Source organism: Mauremys mutica, chromosome 8, assembly GCF_020497125.1.
Source record: "Mauremys mutica isolate MM-2020 ecotype Southern chromosome 8, ASM2049712v1, whole genome shotgun sequence".
NCBI classification, from domain to species: domain Eukaryota; kingdom Metazoa; phylum Chordata; order Testudines; family Geoemydidae; genus Mauremys; species Mauremys mutica.
Genome location: NC_059079.1, coordinates 67,707,352 through 67,720,028, shown reverse-complemented (window position 1 = coordinate 67,720,028; position 12,677 = coordinate 67,707,352). Strand labels below are relative to the sequence as shown.

The following is a 12,677-nucleotide window of genomic DNA, read 5'->3' as shown; positions in this document are numbered from 1 at the left end:
CAGTTATGAAAGGCTACTAACCGTTTTTTCTTCTTCGAGTGCTTGCTCATGTCCATTCCATTGTAGGTGACTCCCAAGCAGTACCATCGGAGGTGGGTAGGAGTTCATGGACGTGTCAATTGCAACACAGCTCTGCCGAAGCCAGTGTCATCTCTGGCCTACTGGGTGATGGCATAATACATCATGAACATGTGCACTGAAGACAAAGCCATGGCCCTGCAAATGTCCTGTGCCAGAAAAGCAGCTGAAGACGCCTGAACCCTTGTCAAATGAGCCTTCCCTATTGGTGGAGGCACAGCCTGCGCCAACTGGTAACAAATACAAATGCAGATTCAATTTGAAATCCTCTGAGAAGACACTGGAAGGCCCTTCATCCTGTCAGTGACAGCAATAAAGAGCTGAGTTGATCTGCGGAAGGGCTTGTTGCATTCCAAGTAGAAAGCCAGGGCACGCCTGACATCTAGAGTGTGCAGACGCCTCTCCTTGTTGGTCATGTGAGCCTCTGCACAAAACACCAGGAGGAAGATATCCTGGTTGACATGGAAGTGCAACACCACCTTTGGCAGAAAGGCTGGATGGGGACACAGTTAGACCTTGTTACCCCAAGGGGACTAAGGTAACGCTTCAGAGACAAAATACTCGAAAATGGTAGGGGGAAAGATAGAACAGGAAAGCCTCTTTTCTCAGAAGAGCAGACTCGGCTCCCTTCCGTGTCTGTCACTGGTGGATTTTGCTTACAATAAGGGTGTCCCTCCCTCCCTGTGTGATGTAATACAAATGAAGAAAAGACACGGTAATATGGTGCAAACAAAGGTAAGTGTATTAAGGGTAAAGGTACAGAAAACTGAGAAAAATGGGGGGAAGAAACACAAACTTAACCATACAGTGATTCAGTGATTGGCTTTAGGAGCTTGAAGCTCAGACACACAAAACCTGCCTTGGCATTCAGAAAAACAATAAATGAAACCCCAATACAGAAACCTTTCCTATGATTTAAGCGCAGTGGACACTGCGTACAGGTGCAAAGCCCAGGACCTTCTACTCTCAGGCTGATTTAGAGCCTTCGAAGAGGACTACTGGGGAGTCCTGACAACTGTTGGATTTCATCACAGGCAGGGAGACCCTCTGGGATGATGGACACCAGGAAAGCATGACCCTCCACAGGTAAAATGGATTCAGTTCTCTGTGGTAGTGATGACAGGGCTCTCCTTCCTCAACCTCGCTGTGGGATAGATGGTACTCTTCTCTCTAGCTCTGGAGCATTAGGAAGACCCGACCGTGTACATGCTGCCGCTGGAATGGACAGCCCTGTGCAGGCTCTGAGCAAGATCTTGTATAATCTCTAAGGCGGAAAAAGCTGGTTCAGTCCAGTTTGAGCCAGAGGACTACAGTGTCTAAGTTGTAAACAAATTTGTTTACTAAGATGGAGTCCAACAAGGGTCATAGTTCATATACTCCATATTCAATTCTATTGAAGCCAGTGATTTACTTAACCTTATTTCAAAAATACATTATTAAAATACCTAACTGAATATATTAAACACCACCAACATATTTTTTTATACCTAACAACTTTGTCCCTGTAGAACATCATATACGTGAAGGCTTTAATCTCAGAAACTTACCTCGCCGAGGTAATAGCTACAAGGAATACAACCTACCACGACAAATGGGAAAGGGATCAAGAAGCTAAGGGCTTAAGGGGAGGGCCCGTGAGCCTGGCGAGGACCAGGCTGAGCTCCCATTGAGGGACTGGGTCCTGGACCAGTGGAAAGAGAGTCTTTCAAGGCCTTTCAGGAACCTGATTGGTATTCTCACATGAGATGATAATCTACCCTGAATGTGGGGGTGGAAGGCTGATATTGCCACCAGGTGTACCTGGATCAAAGAGAAGGCAAGGCCCCGGTGCTTCAAGTGAAGCAGGTAATCCAGAATGGACTGTAGTGATGACTGGGTCGGGGAGATGTTCTATTCTGACGCCCAGCAGGAGACTCACTTCCACTTTTCTAGGTAAGTTGCTCTGGTGGAGGGCTTTCTACTCTCCAAGAGTACTTGCTGCATCTGACTAGAGCAGGCTTGTTTCTCTGGATTCAGCCACATGGCATTCAAGCTGTGAGGTGGAGAGAGGCAAGGTTCAGGTGCAGCAATTGACTGTGATCTTGCGAGAGTAGTTCCGGGTGGCTGGGAAATGCCAATGGGGCTGTTACAGCTAGGTCCATGAGCATGCCAAACCAATGTTGGTGAGGCCAAGCCGGAACAATCATAATGACCCATGCCTTGTCCCTCTTGATTTTTCAGAGGACCTTGCTGATGAGCAGAATTGGTGGGAAGGGGTACATCAGTTCTCTTGAGCAAGACAGGAGAAAGGCATTGGAAAGCGAACCCCTACTGAGACCTTGCAGACAGCAGAGCTGATGACATTTTCTGTTCTATCTGATGGCAAATAGGTCCACTGGGGGAGCTCTCCACTTCTGGAAGAACATCCTGATGACCTCTGAGTGAAGGGACTACTCATGGTGAGAGAAGAAGGGCCTCCTGAGCCGCTAGCTTGTTCCAGACACTGGGGAAGTGCAAGGCTTCCAAGTGGCTTGCATTCTGAATGTAGAAGTCCCACAGCCGAAGGGCTTCCTGGCACAGAGCCAATGAACGAGCTCCCCCTTTCCTTTTGACGTAGACCATGGAGGCTGTGTTGTCCGTCAACATCTGCACCACCCAACCAGACACGTGGGAAGGAACACTCCACAAGCCAGATGGATGGCTCTGAGCTCTCTGGTGTTTATATGTAGCACCAGCTCCTCTAGTGACCATAGCGACCGAGATGTGCTCCCTTATTGAGATCGGACACATCTAATATCAGGGAGACTGCGGGTTGCGGGCTTGCAAACGACATTCCCTATAACACTTAGCACCGGGTTCGACCACAACTGCAGGGAGGTAAGTATTCGCGTCAGGATCATAAGGAGCTTGTCTAGGTGATGCCTAGCTGGGGAGTGGACCGACGCCAGCCACATCTGGAGAGGACGTAGTCTGAGCCTCGCATGCCAAAAGTACATCCATGTGCCCTGACAGTCTCAGACAGACCCGGGCAGTGGTGAATGGATGGGCAGTGACTCTGGCAATCAGATCTGACATTGCCCTGAACCTGGCCTCTGGCTCAGGTAGAGTCGAGGACCGCTCCTATAAACTCTATCCTCTGAACTGGAACCAATGTTGATTTCTGTTCATTTATCAATAGGCCCAGAGCTTGACAGGTGGCTTGAAACGTCTCAATGCTGTGCTGGACATGGACTCTGGAGAGGCCCTTGATGAGCCAGTCATTGAGATATGGGTAGATCTGGATACTCCAACATCTGAGGTAGGCCGCCACTACCAACATGCACTTTGTCAACACCCTAGGCGCCATTGCTAGGCCAAAGGGGAGCACTGTGAATTGGTAGTGGGCAGTCCCAACCACGAATCATAGGAAATTTCTGTGTTCATGAAATATCAAAATGTGAAAGTAAGTGTCTTTCAGACTGAGGATGGCTGAATCCAGAGGAACAAACCTTCCGGATCCAGGGAAGGAATGTTGGAGGCCAGGAAAAACATGCAGAATTTCAACTTTCTGAGATATCTTTTGAGGTTTCACAGGTCGAGAATGGGGCATAGACACCCCACCCCACCCCCTGGCCTTTGGGATCAAAAAATAGTGGGAGTAAAACCCTTTTCTGCTCAGGTGTAAAGGGACTTCCTCCATGGCTCTCACCTGCAGGAGGCCTTGTACCTCCTGAGCGAGCAGATGCTCGTGAAAGGGGTCCCTGAAGAGGGATGGGGAACGAGGATGGGAGGGAGGGATAGAAATAAACTGGAGTGTATATCCCCCTGCTACTGTGCTGAGGACCCATTGGTCTGATGTTATAGAGGCCCAGGCAGGGATGAAGGGGGACAAACGATTGGAAAGTAAAAGGGGTGTTGCATCCAGGATACAAAATGCCTGATTGTTACCTTATTTGCTGAGGGTAGAGCTCGAGTGAGCTGAGGGGGCTGGTTGACAGCCTTGCCGGTGCTTGTAACCCTTTTCCTTCTTGCGGAAGAGCTCCAATTGGAATTGGCTCCCGAACCTATGGGACTCTTGCAGCTTGAACCATTTTCTCACAGGCGCCGGTGTGTAAAGACCCAGAGGGCGCAAGGTACCCCTAGAGTCTTTCAGGCCATCATAATTTGCTGTCTGTTTGTTCCAAGAACAGTGCCATGCTATTGAATGGGAGGTCCTGGATGGACTGCTGACCCTCCACTGAAAGGGCCGACGACTGTAGCTAGGATGCAGGCTTCATGGAAATAGCCAAAACCATGGTCTGGGCCACAGAGTCTGCTGCATCTGAGGTCATTTGGAGGCCTCAGCCCTGACCACAGCCCTGCCCTCATCAAGGATCGCCAGGAACTCCTTCCTGCGCTCCTCTGGCAGCGAGCCCACAAACTTGGCCATGGACTGCCAAATGCTAAAATCATAATGATCAAGCAGGGCCTTATGGTTGGCCACTCTCAGCTGGAGGCTGGCCGTAGAATAAATTTTTCTGCCAGAGATCAAGCCTCTTTACCCTTCTTATTCTTAGGCGTTGATCCCGGTTACTCTTGTCTATCGCGCTCACTGGTTGCTGAAACAACCAGTGAGCTTGGAGCAGGGTGAGTATACAGGTATTCAAACCCCTTAGCAGAGATGTAGTACTTTCTCTCCACCTGTTTGGAAATGGTGGGCAGGAAAGGGGGTTTTCTGCAGGGCCTTGATCAGTTTCACCACCCCCTTGAGGACGGGCAATGCCATCCTGAAGGAGGCTGCTGCACTTAACACATCAAACAGTGAGTCAGAGGGTTCAGCCAACTCCTTGGCTTCCAGCCCCAGGTTCAATATCATTCTCTTTAAAAGCTCCAGTGAGCCCTTGCATCATCCTGGAGAACCCATATGGGAAGACCCCGCTATCGCCTAATTGGGTGAAGACAAAGATGATGAGGGGGGTATAGGCGGGTCTGCCTCTGTCAAAGGAGCCTCGGCTGAAGCTGGCTGTCCCTGGGGACTTTACTCTGACTCCAACTCTGGAGTGGTGATTTGAGTCTGGAGACTAACTTGGATGCTCCAGGCACCAAGACTCTGGGGACTTGCAACGTGCCTCCTGCGCCAGACAGCCGGTGATCGACAACAGGACCCCAGGGAACGCTGCCTAGAGTCCGGGATACAACGCCGAGCACTCTGACAGGTAAGCTGACCTGTATCTGGGGGCTGGTGGTGCTGTTCAGGCAAGTGCTGGCAGGGCACCCCCTGCAACAGAGAGCGGTGCTGCATGGATGGAGACCACTGGAAGGGTCCCAGGGAGGGTATACCCCTTGAATGGGGCACTTCGCTGGCTGACGTGGGCAGCACCAGAAGGGACAATATGTCCTTAGTGGCCTGAAAGGCCTCCAGCACGGACGGCCTTACCAGGTGCCGAGTACTTCTGCTGCTTCCCAGGGTGGCAGGCAGGTCTTGAAGAGGGCTAGACAACTCAATGGATGCTGAAGCCTGGCCACCGTCCAGGGGGGAAGAACTGCCCCACACGGGTCTTTGCTCTCCTCCGATTCTCTCCTTCCCTGTATGGGACGTAGGCGAATGCTCTCTCCTGGCCTTTCTTTGCCTTTTAGCCAGTACTGGGGATAGGGATTGGTGCCAGTCAGAGGTCGGTGCCAGCAGTGCGCTCTGCCCCAAGGCTGCAGTGCTTGGAGCAGAGGCTGATCTAGCTGGCTCTGAGGCTGGTGCAATGGCCGACTCCATAAGGAGTGCTCTAAGTTGAATGTCCTGCTCCTTTTTGGTTTGTGACCTGATGCTCTTACAAATGCGACACTTGTCGCTCACATGGGTTTCCCCTAAGCGCTTTAGGCAGCTTTGATGGGACTCACTGACTGGCATAGATTATTTGCAGCGATCACAAGGTTTGAAGCCCAGAGATTGGGGCATGCCCTGACCCTAGGCTAAGTCTTGTATGGAACTAACTATTTCTAACTTTGGCACTAAGGGAACTAATAAACTCTACAAACTTTCTAATAACTATCCACAAAAGATTCACAACTAGGCACAGTTGAGAAGGTAAGGAGACAAGCTGAGGCAAGGAGATGTTCCAGCACCGACACTAGCGGTAAGAAGGAACTGAGAGAGAGAGGAGCTGGCAGCGCCCCTTATACTGGTGCATAAGTGCGCCACTCCAGATGGCACCAGAGCTGGTACCCTATGGATACCACTCAGGGAAAAACTTCCAGCGCCGGTGTATGTGGCGAGCACACACACCTACTATGGAATAGACATGAGCAAGCACTCGAAGAACTCTACACTCATGGCGGTGGCAGCATTTAAACCCACTTTCGACATTATGCAAATGAGTACACAAGATGTAAGGCCATTGGAAATCAAGCCAAGAAAATTAAACTGGCTAGTTTCATTGCCCAGATGGTCTCAGGTGCAAAAAGTAACCAAATGGCATCAATGGTACAAAGACACGTGGTTTTTCAGATGATTCCAGTTTTAACATTGCTAGGTGACAGTGTCAGCACCAGTAATAGTGGATTTAATGTTTGTTCTGACAGCATCCTTTCAATAACAGCTTGTTTGTGAATATGATTTGCTTGTGTCATGCAATAAATACAGCTGCCCAGTACTCTCTGTAGCTGTTTTTATAGCAACACATTTTTTACATTTCTCCAGGGAGAAAATAATCAGGGTCAAGCAGGGCACCCATTCTCTGCCAGTTCCAGTCTAGACTGAAATGGGATTGTCAGGTGAATATTAAAAACACACTGCATTGTAACTACTGTGTACTGACAAATATTTGCAGTTAGGAAATGAGTTCATGTCCTGGTATTAAAACCAGAGTGATGATTGCTAGCTTAAGTGGACAGAAGCGTGGCATACAGCGATATGACAAGATGGGTGAGTAACAGGCTAGATATGAGCTAGAGCTGCAGAGTGCAGAACCAGGTCTGTGCAGGGCATTTGGACATGGTTCTGTGAGGCGTATCCCCGGGAGAAGAGTTTGGGGGTTAGTTTAATACAGTCATTCTCTCTACTTCATTGGGGCTCACGCACAGAACTAAACTCTCTCTCAGCATTGGCTAGTTTCAAGGCCACACTACCGTGAGCGCTGGCCATAGTATGAGCAGAGCACATGTTTTCCTTGCCACAGTAGCTGGATTACTCTATTAGTGCACTCAGATACCCCAGTACATGGGAACCCAGGCAGCCTCCAGCATGGCTCACAAAGGCTTCACACGCCACTGCACCCCACTCTGCTTTGGTCTGTGGGGAATGAGGTGGGACCTCCATACTGAAGACATTGGTGGCTACACTCTGTCCCACGTTATGCAAATGAGGTGCACTTCTGCGGTCCCTGGTAGGTTGATGACATGGCTTTCAGTTGGGCCAAGGCTGGGCACCCAGCTCTTGTTCTCCACTGTCTTACACCTGGCATCGTCATTGACACCTGTGCACAATGCCTGAGAAATGCCAATGATAGTGCGACTCAGCAGAGAATTCAGATCGGGCAGCATTTTATACCAACTTTGCATGGTAGTAAATGACTCCCAAAAGGGCAGCGGAATGAAGTGTCAGCCCTTGCTCCTCCCCCCACAACCTTACTTCATCTCACAAAAGTGATGATGCTAATACAAATACATGAACATGATGATGTCCTTAAATGCACTTTTACTTTTGGTTCTTGAGTCACAGGCAACTGTTAATCACCCAAACAGAAGAGCTGGGAGTAATGGACAGAAGTCCAAACCAAGGTAATCCTGCTGCTCATTGCAATTCACAAATGAAAAGCAAATTGTGTTTTTATTTCTGAAGGAAAATCACAAGAATAAAAGCAGTTTCTTACTGAAAGCAAGCAGAAAGCGATGAAAAGCTAATGCCAAATGAAAGGCTTTACATTCTGGGGGGAAGTCTCCAGAGGCAGACTATGGGGTTTCTTAAAGCCTGGAATTTAAGGCCTTATTTCTATTTTGCAGAAGCATTCTCTAGTGAATATAGAAATGATATTACTGTGCTTCATAACTGAATACATAGTTTAATAAAAATGGGTGTTTCCCTAGAGAATCTGATCATTTGAAGTGCATTATGCCTGTGATGTCACTTTTATTTGCTACTAAGCATTTTGTATCTGTTTTGTGATAACTGTATGTATTCTGTGCCCTGCCACACAATATGGAACTAGCTGAACTAAACAGCAGCCTTTCCTGCACATTTCATTCTTGGTGCTTTGCATACCTTTCAGCATCGAAGGCCATACTCATCTCTGCTCAGTTCCTGTTTTTTAATTAGTCATAAATACTCTCACTTGCTGATAAATGCTGAATGTAATTAGTATTTCAGTCTGCAGACCTGCAAATACTGTGAGTCTAGGAACAGAGAGTTCTGAAAGTGAGCCTGTGCCTGGCAGGAGCATCAGAAAGCTAGATGAAGGAGAGATTTAAAAACACCCCACCCCCCTCTAACAACTGCTGCAGAATTTAATTGGTAAGGTAAGTAATAAGGGGCAGCAGATAGAACCATTAAGGGTGCAGTGTTCTGGCCCCAATGCATATTATAAAGAAGTGACAAATTGTGTTTTCAAGGCTGAGAATTAACCACATTCAGATCTTCATTTTACCCACTCTCAGGCAACGGTTTATAATATGTCTTCTGATCAAACAGCTCTATGCCCTTGTCCTTTCTTGATGAGAACTTATCTCTTCATAGGTGGGATACAAATCACTCCAACCAGCCCGTCCGCAATCTCATCTAGCTTGTGTCTGCACTCTTCCTGTAGCCGCTTCAGCTCCCTCTTCAGAGTGGCCTCTTCCATTTTCAGTTCACTGATCACCTCTGTGGCATTAACAACATTTGTAATGGGCTCCTTCAATACCGAACTGAGGAAACCTGTTTTGCTAGCAGAATGCTTGTCTTTAAATACCAGCCTGTACAGACCATGCATTCCATTTTTTTTATGGGCACAATGGCATTTAAGATCTGATAGTTTTAGCTTGACAGCTTCTGTTATTGTCCTGACAGCAACACAAAACTCCCTTTCATCTGGAAGTGTTCTTTCTCTTGATTTGACCTGTAGAGAGAAAAACATGGTCAGGCTTACGTGCAGAATTCCTCACTCCAGACACCAATGCAAAATGTCAAGGCTGGAGTGTGCTGTACTGGAAATTCTCTATTTCATGATCAAATGTAGCAAGTAGAAGCAGTGACTGAACTCAGTGTGTAAACCTCTGTGCTTTTAAGAATAAGAGACTGACAGATCTTCAAAGCCCTTGCTCCTCTGATGACTGACATATGGCAATTTCCTCTCTACTCCACTCCTTAGGGCAGTTACAAAGCGTGGGCAGTATGAGCCTAGAGTCAGATGAGATGTGTGAAAAAATGTGCATGGCCTGTTTCTCCATTCGCGCCTGTACAAAGGATGTGTAAAACACTACTATTGTGACAGTGTAGTGGGTAACACCTCTTTTGCACAGGTGTGATTGCACAAGGGGCAGGACAGTGAGGAACCATGTCTGTGGTGAGAGAGCTGAGCCAAAGAAGGATTCTCTATAAGGCTTTAATATAGGCCAGCTGAGAATACTGCATGAGACAGGGCTGTGTGTGATACTAACTGTGCTGTAACTGGCTGGTGATACAATGATGTGATCACTCCTGATTTGCCAGTGGCCAAACTAATACAAGATACATTAATGACTATGGGCCCAATCCTCAAATGCATACAAAAATGAGTAACTTAACTCACATGAGCAGATCCACTGATGTCAATAAGATTAAGTATACTAATCAAGTTACTCAAGCATGTGCTTTCAGCAAGGGGCCTTTCAACTGCAGCTTCAGGCCTCCTAGCACCAAGGGGTAAATAAGGACTTTTAGGGAGATGCAGGCAGAGAGCAAATACCCAAATAGACTATGCATCACAAAACTAACATCACAGCATGTCTTCAGAAACTGCTCACGCACTAGGAAAAAAAACATGCAAGACTATGCAACAGTGTCACCTGATGACTCCTAGCACTCACCACAAATGGACCTTACACCTCTTATGACCAGTTTATCTTTGCCATGTTTCATTTGACTTGATTTCTAGTGTATGTGTTTTGTGATGGAACACGAGAGCAGGCAACAGCCCACTGCTCCCCAAGGTTCAAGAGAAGACATTAGTGCTCATGTCTAGAAGAATAAAATTAAAAGGCCTAGACATGCTATGCAGAACTTGCAAAAAATGGGAAATAATAGAATTGTTCAAAGTTGGAGAGAGATCGACTCAAGTGCTTGATTCTCCTCCTGCGCTTACATCAGTGAGTCATTCAGTATAATGCATTTGGTTCTGCTGTTGAACTCTGTGCCTTCACAAGAGAAGAATCCTCAGGCAAAGAAAAGCACAGCAGTCATTTGATGCAAATATCAAATCTTTGCCCTTTAAGCAAAAAGCCTTTTTATAGCACTCCCACCTCAGAGCTAGGATTTTTTTCTCCACAACAAATGCCTAGCAGTTGAGTTTCAATCTAAGTCTCGGATACAGTTACACACACTCTTTAGTCCCTGCTCACTGTGGTTTGTTATTCCACAGAGCCTACCTACAGGAGTTGGGGTTACCTATATTTGATTCTGACTTAAGGTGCACTGGCCTAAGAGACCAACCACACCTACCAGGGATGGATTTCTGGAAGAATGACATTTATTTTCATTGGGCTAGACATCCCCACATTCTTTCAGTACATTATTTAATTACCTTCTGTTTAACAATGTTACTTCAATTTGCAAATACATCTATATGGTATACAAACTCAGAGTACCTGGTGCCGCTAAACAGTGTGGATGCGAACAGCTACCTACAGATTCATTAGTTCTCGTTACAGACTCCTAACCAATTTTCTAATTGTCTTGCTGCAAGTGACAGTGTCCTATTTTTCCCAAAGGATGCCCATACCTCAGCTCAGTACGCCGTAAGTGTGTAATGAAATTTGGAAGAGGCCACAAGCAAAAATTAAAAGCAGATTTCTCCCTAAATGCAGTGTCCCCACAAAAGTAGCATCAAGCATATGCAAAATAGTCGAAAACAAGTCAATTTTCAAGTTAAGAAAAAAGTACCAGTGCGGTAGTGGGTAAGGGTGGGTACGTGATACACTCAAAAGTGCATGCAGCAGGTTTAATACAAACAAGAGGAAATACTTTTTTCACACAATGCACAATTGGCCTGGGGAACTTATTGCTATGGGATACTGTGAAGGCCAAAACTATAACTGGGTTCAAAAAAGAATTAGGTGAGTTGATGGAGAATAGGTCCATCAATGGCTATTAGCCAAGATGGTCAGGGATGTAGCCCTGTGCTCAGAGAAACCCTAAACCTCTGACTGACAGAAGCTGGGAGGGGAAAACAGGGGTAGAGTACTCCAAAATTGCCCTGTTCTGTACACTTTCCCTGAAGCTCTGGTACTGGCCACTGTCAGAGAGAGGATACAGGGCTAGATGGATCATGGTCTGACCCAGTATGGCCATTCTTACGGTTCTTAAATTCTTATGCATGATAATTTATCAAATTGCTCTAGGTTTCTTTGTGGAGATTCCCTCCACTTATATCATGTGTATTATGACGATAAGCTTGTGAGAGTTTCTTGCAGGTTTTCCATCAAGGTATCACTACAAAGAAAGAGTTAAGTTAAAACTCCCCATCCATTGGGGTGTGTTGGTGTCAGCACTATTAATTAACCGTAGTTAGTGATTCCCATATTTCTCAAAAAAAAAGTGATGTGCATAATGCTACATGTCCTTTGGACTAGACTGAACAACCTCAACTATCATCTAACATACTTTGGGACCAGAAGTATAAATATTTAAGATGAAACAGCTAATAGGCCATTGAACTGTGTTCTGTGGCCACTACAGGATTACTCCCTGAAGAACATTTTCTAGCATTTTATTTAATCTACTTTTAAATAGGTCTGTCAAATGATTAAAAAATTAATCACAATTAATCGTGTGATTCAAAAAAATTAATCGTGATTGATCGCGCTGCTAAACAATAATATAATAGCATTTATTTAACTATTTTGGGGTGTCTTCTACATTTTCAAATATATTAATTTACAACACAGAATACAAAGTGTACACTGCTCACTTTATTTTTATTACAAATACTTGCGCTGTAAAAAACAAAAGAAATAGTATTTTTCAGTTCACTTAATACAAATGCAATTTCTTTATCTTTATCTTCATCTTGAAAGTTGAACTTACAAATGTAGAATTATGTATAAAAATAATTGCATTCAAAAATAAAACAATGTAAAACTTTAGAGCCTACAAGTCCAGTCAGTCCTACTTCTTGTTCAGCCACTCAGACAAACAAGTTTGTTTACATTAGCAGGAAATAATGCTGCCTGCTTCTTGTTTATAATGCTGTGGCACCTTATAGACTAACAGACGTTTTGCAGCATGAGCTTTCGTGGGTGAATACCCACTTCTTCAGATGCATTCTTCAGATGTTTGCATCTGAAGAAGTGGGTATTCACCCACGAAAGCTCATGCTGCAAAACGTCTGTTAGTCTATAAGGTGCCACAGGATTCTTTGCTGCTTCTACAGAACCAGACTAACACGGCTACCCCTCTAATACTTGTTTATAATGGCACCTGAAAGTGAGAAATGGTGTTC

The 12,677-nt window shown here is 45.9% G+C and overlaps 1 protein-coding gene across 2 annotated transcripts in view; it reads right to left on the bottom strand.

The window, feature by feature from the left end:
• Positions 1-7,692: 7,692 nt before the first annotated feature.
• Positions 7,693-12,677, bottom strand: part of TEDC1 (tubulin epsilon and delta complex 1) — a 209,330-nt gene continuing 204,345 nt past the window's right edge. For both annotated transcript variants that reach the window (XM_045028053.1, XM_045028052.1), the window contains one exon: positions 7,693-9,098. In XM_045028053.1, the coding sequence (XP_044883988.1) occupies positions 8,724-9,098 (375 nt within the window). In that variant the 3' untranslated portion in view covers positions 7,693-8,723. The remainder of the gene's footprint in view (positions 9,099-12,677) is intronic.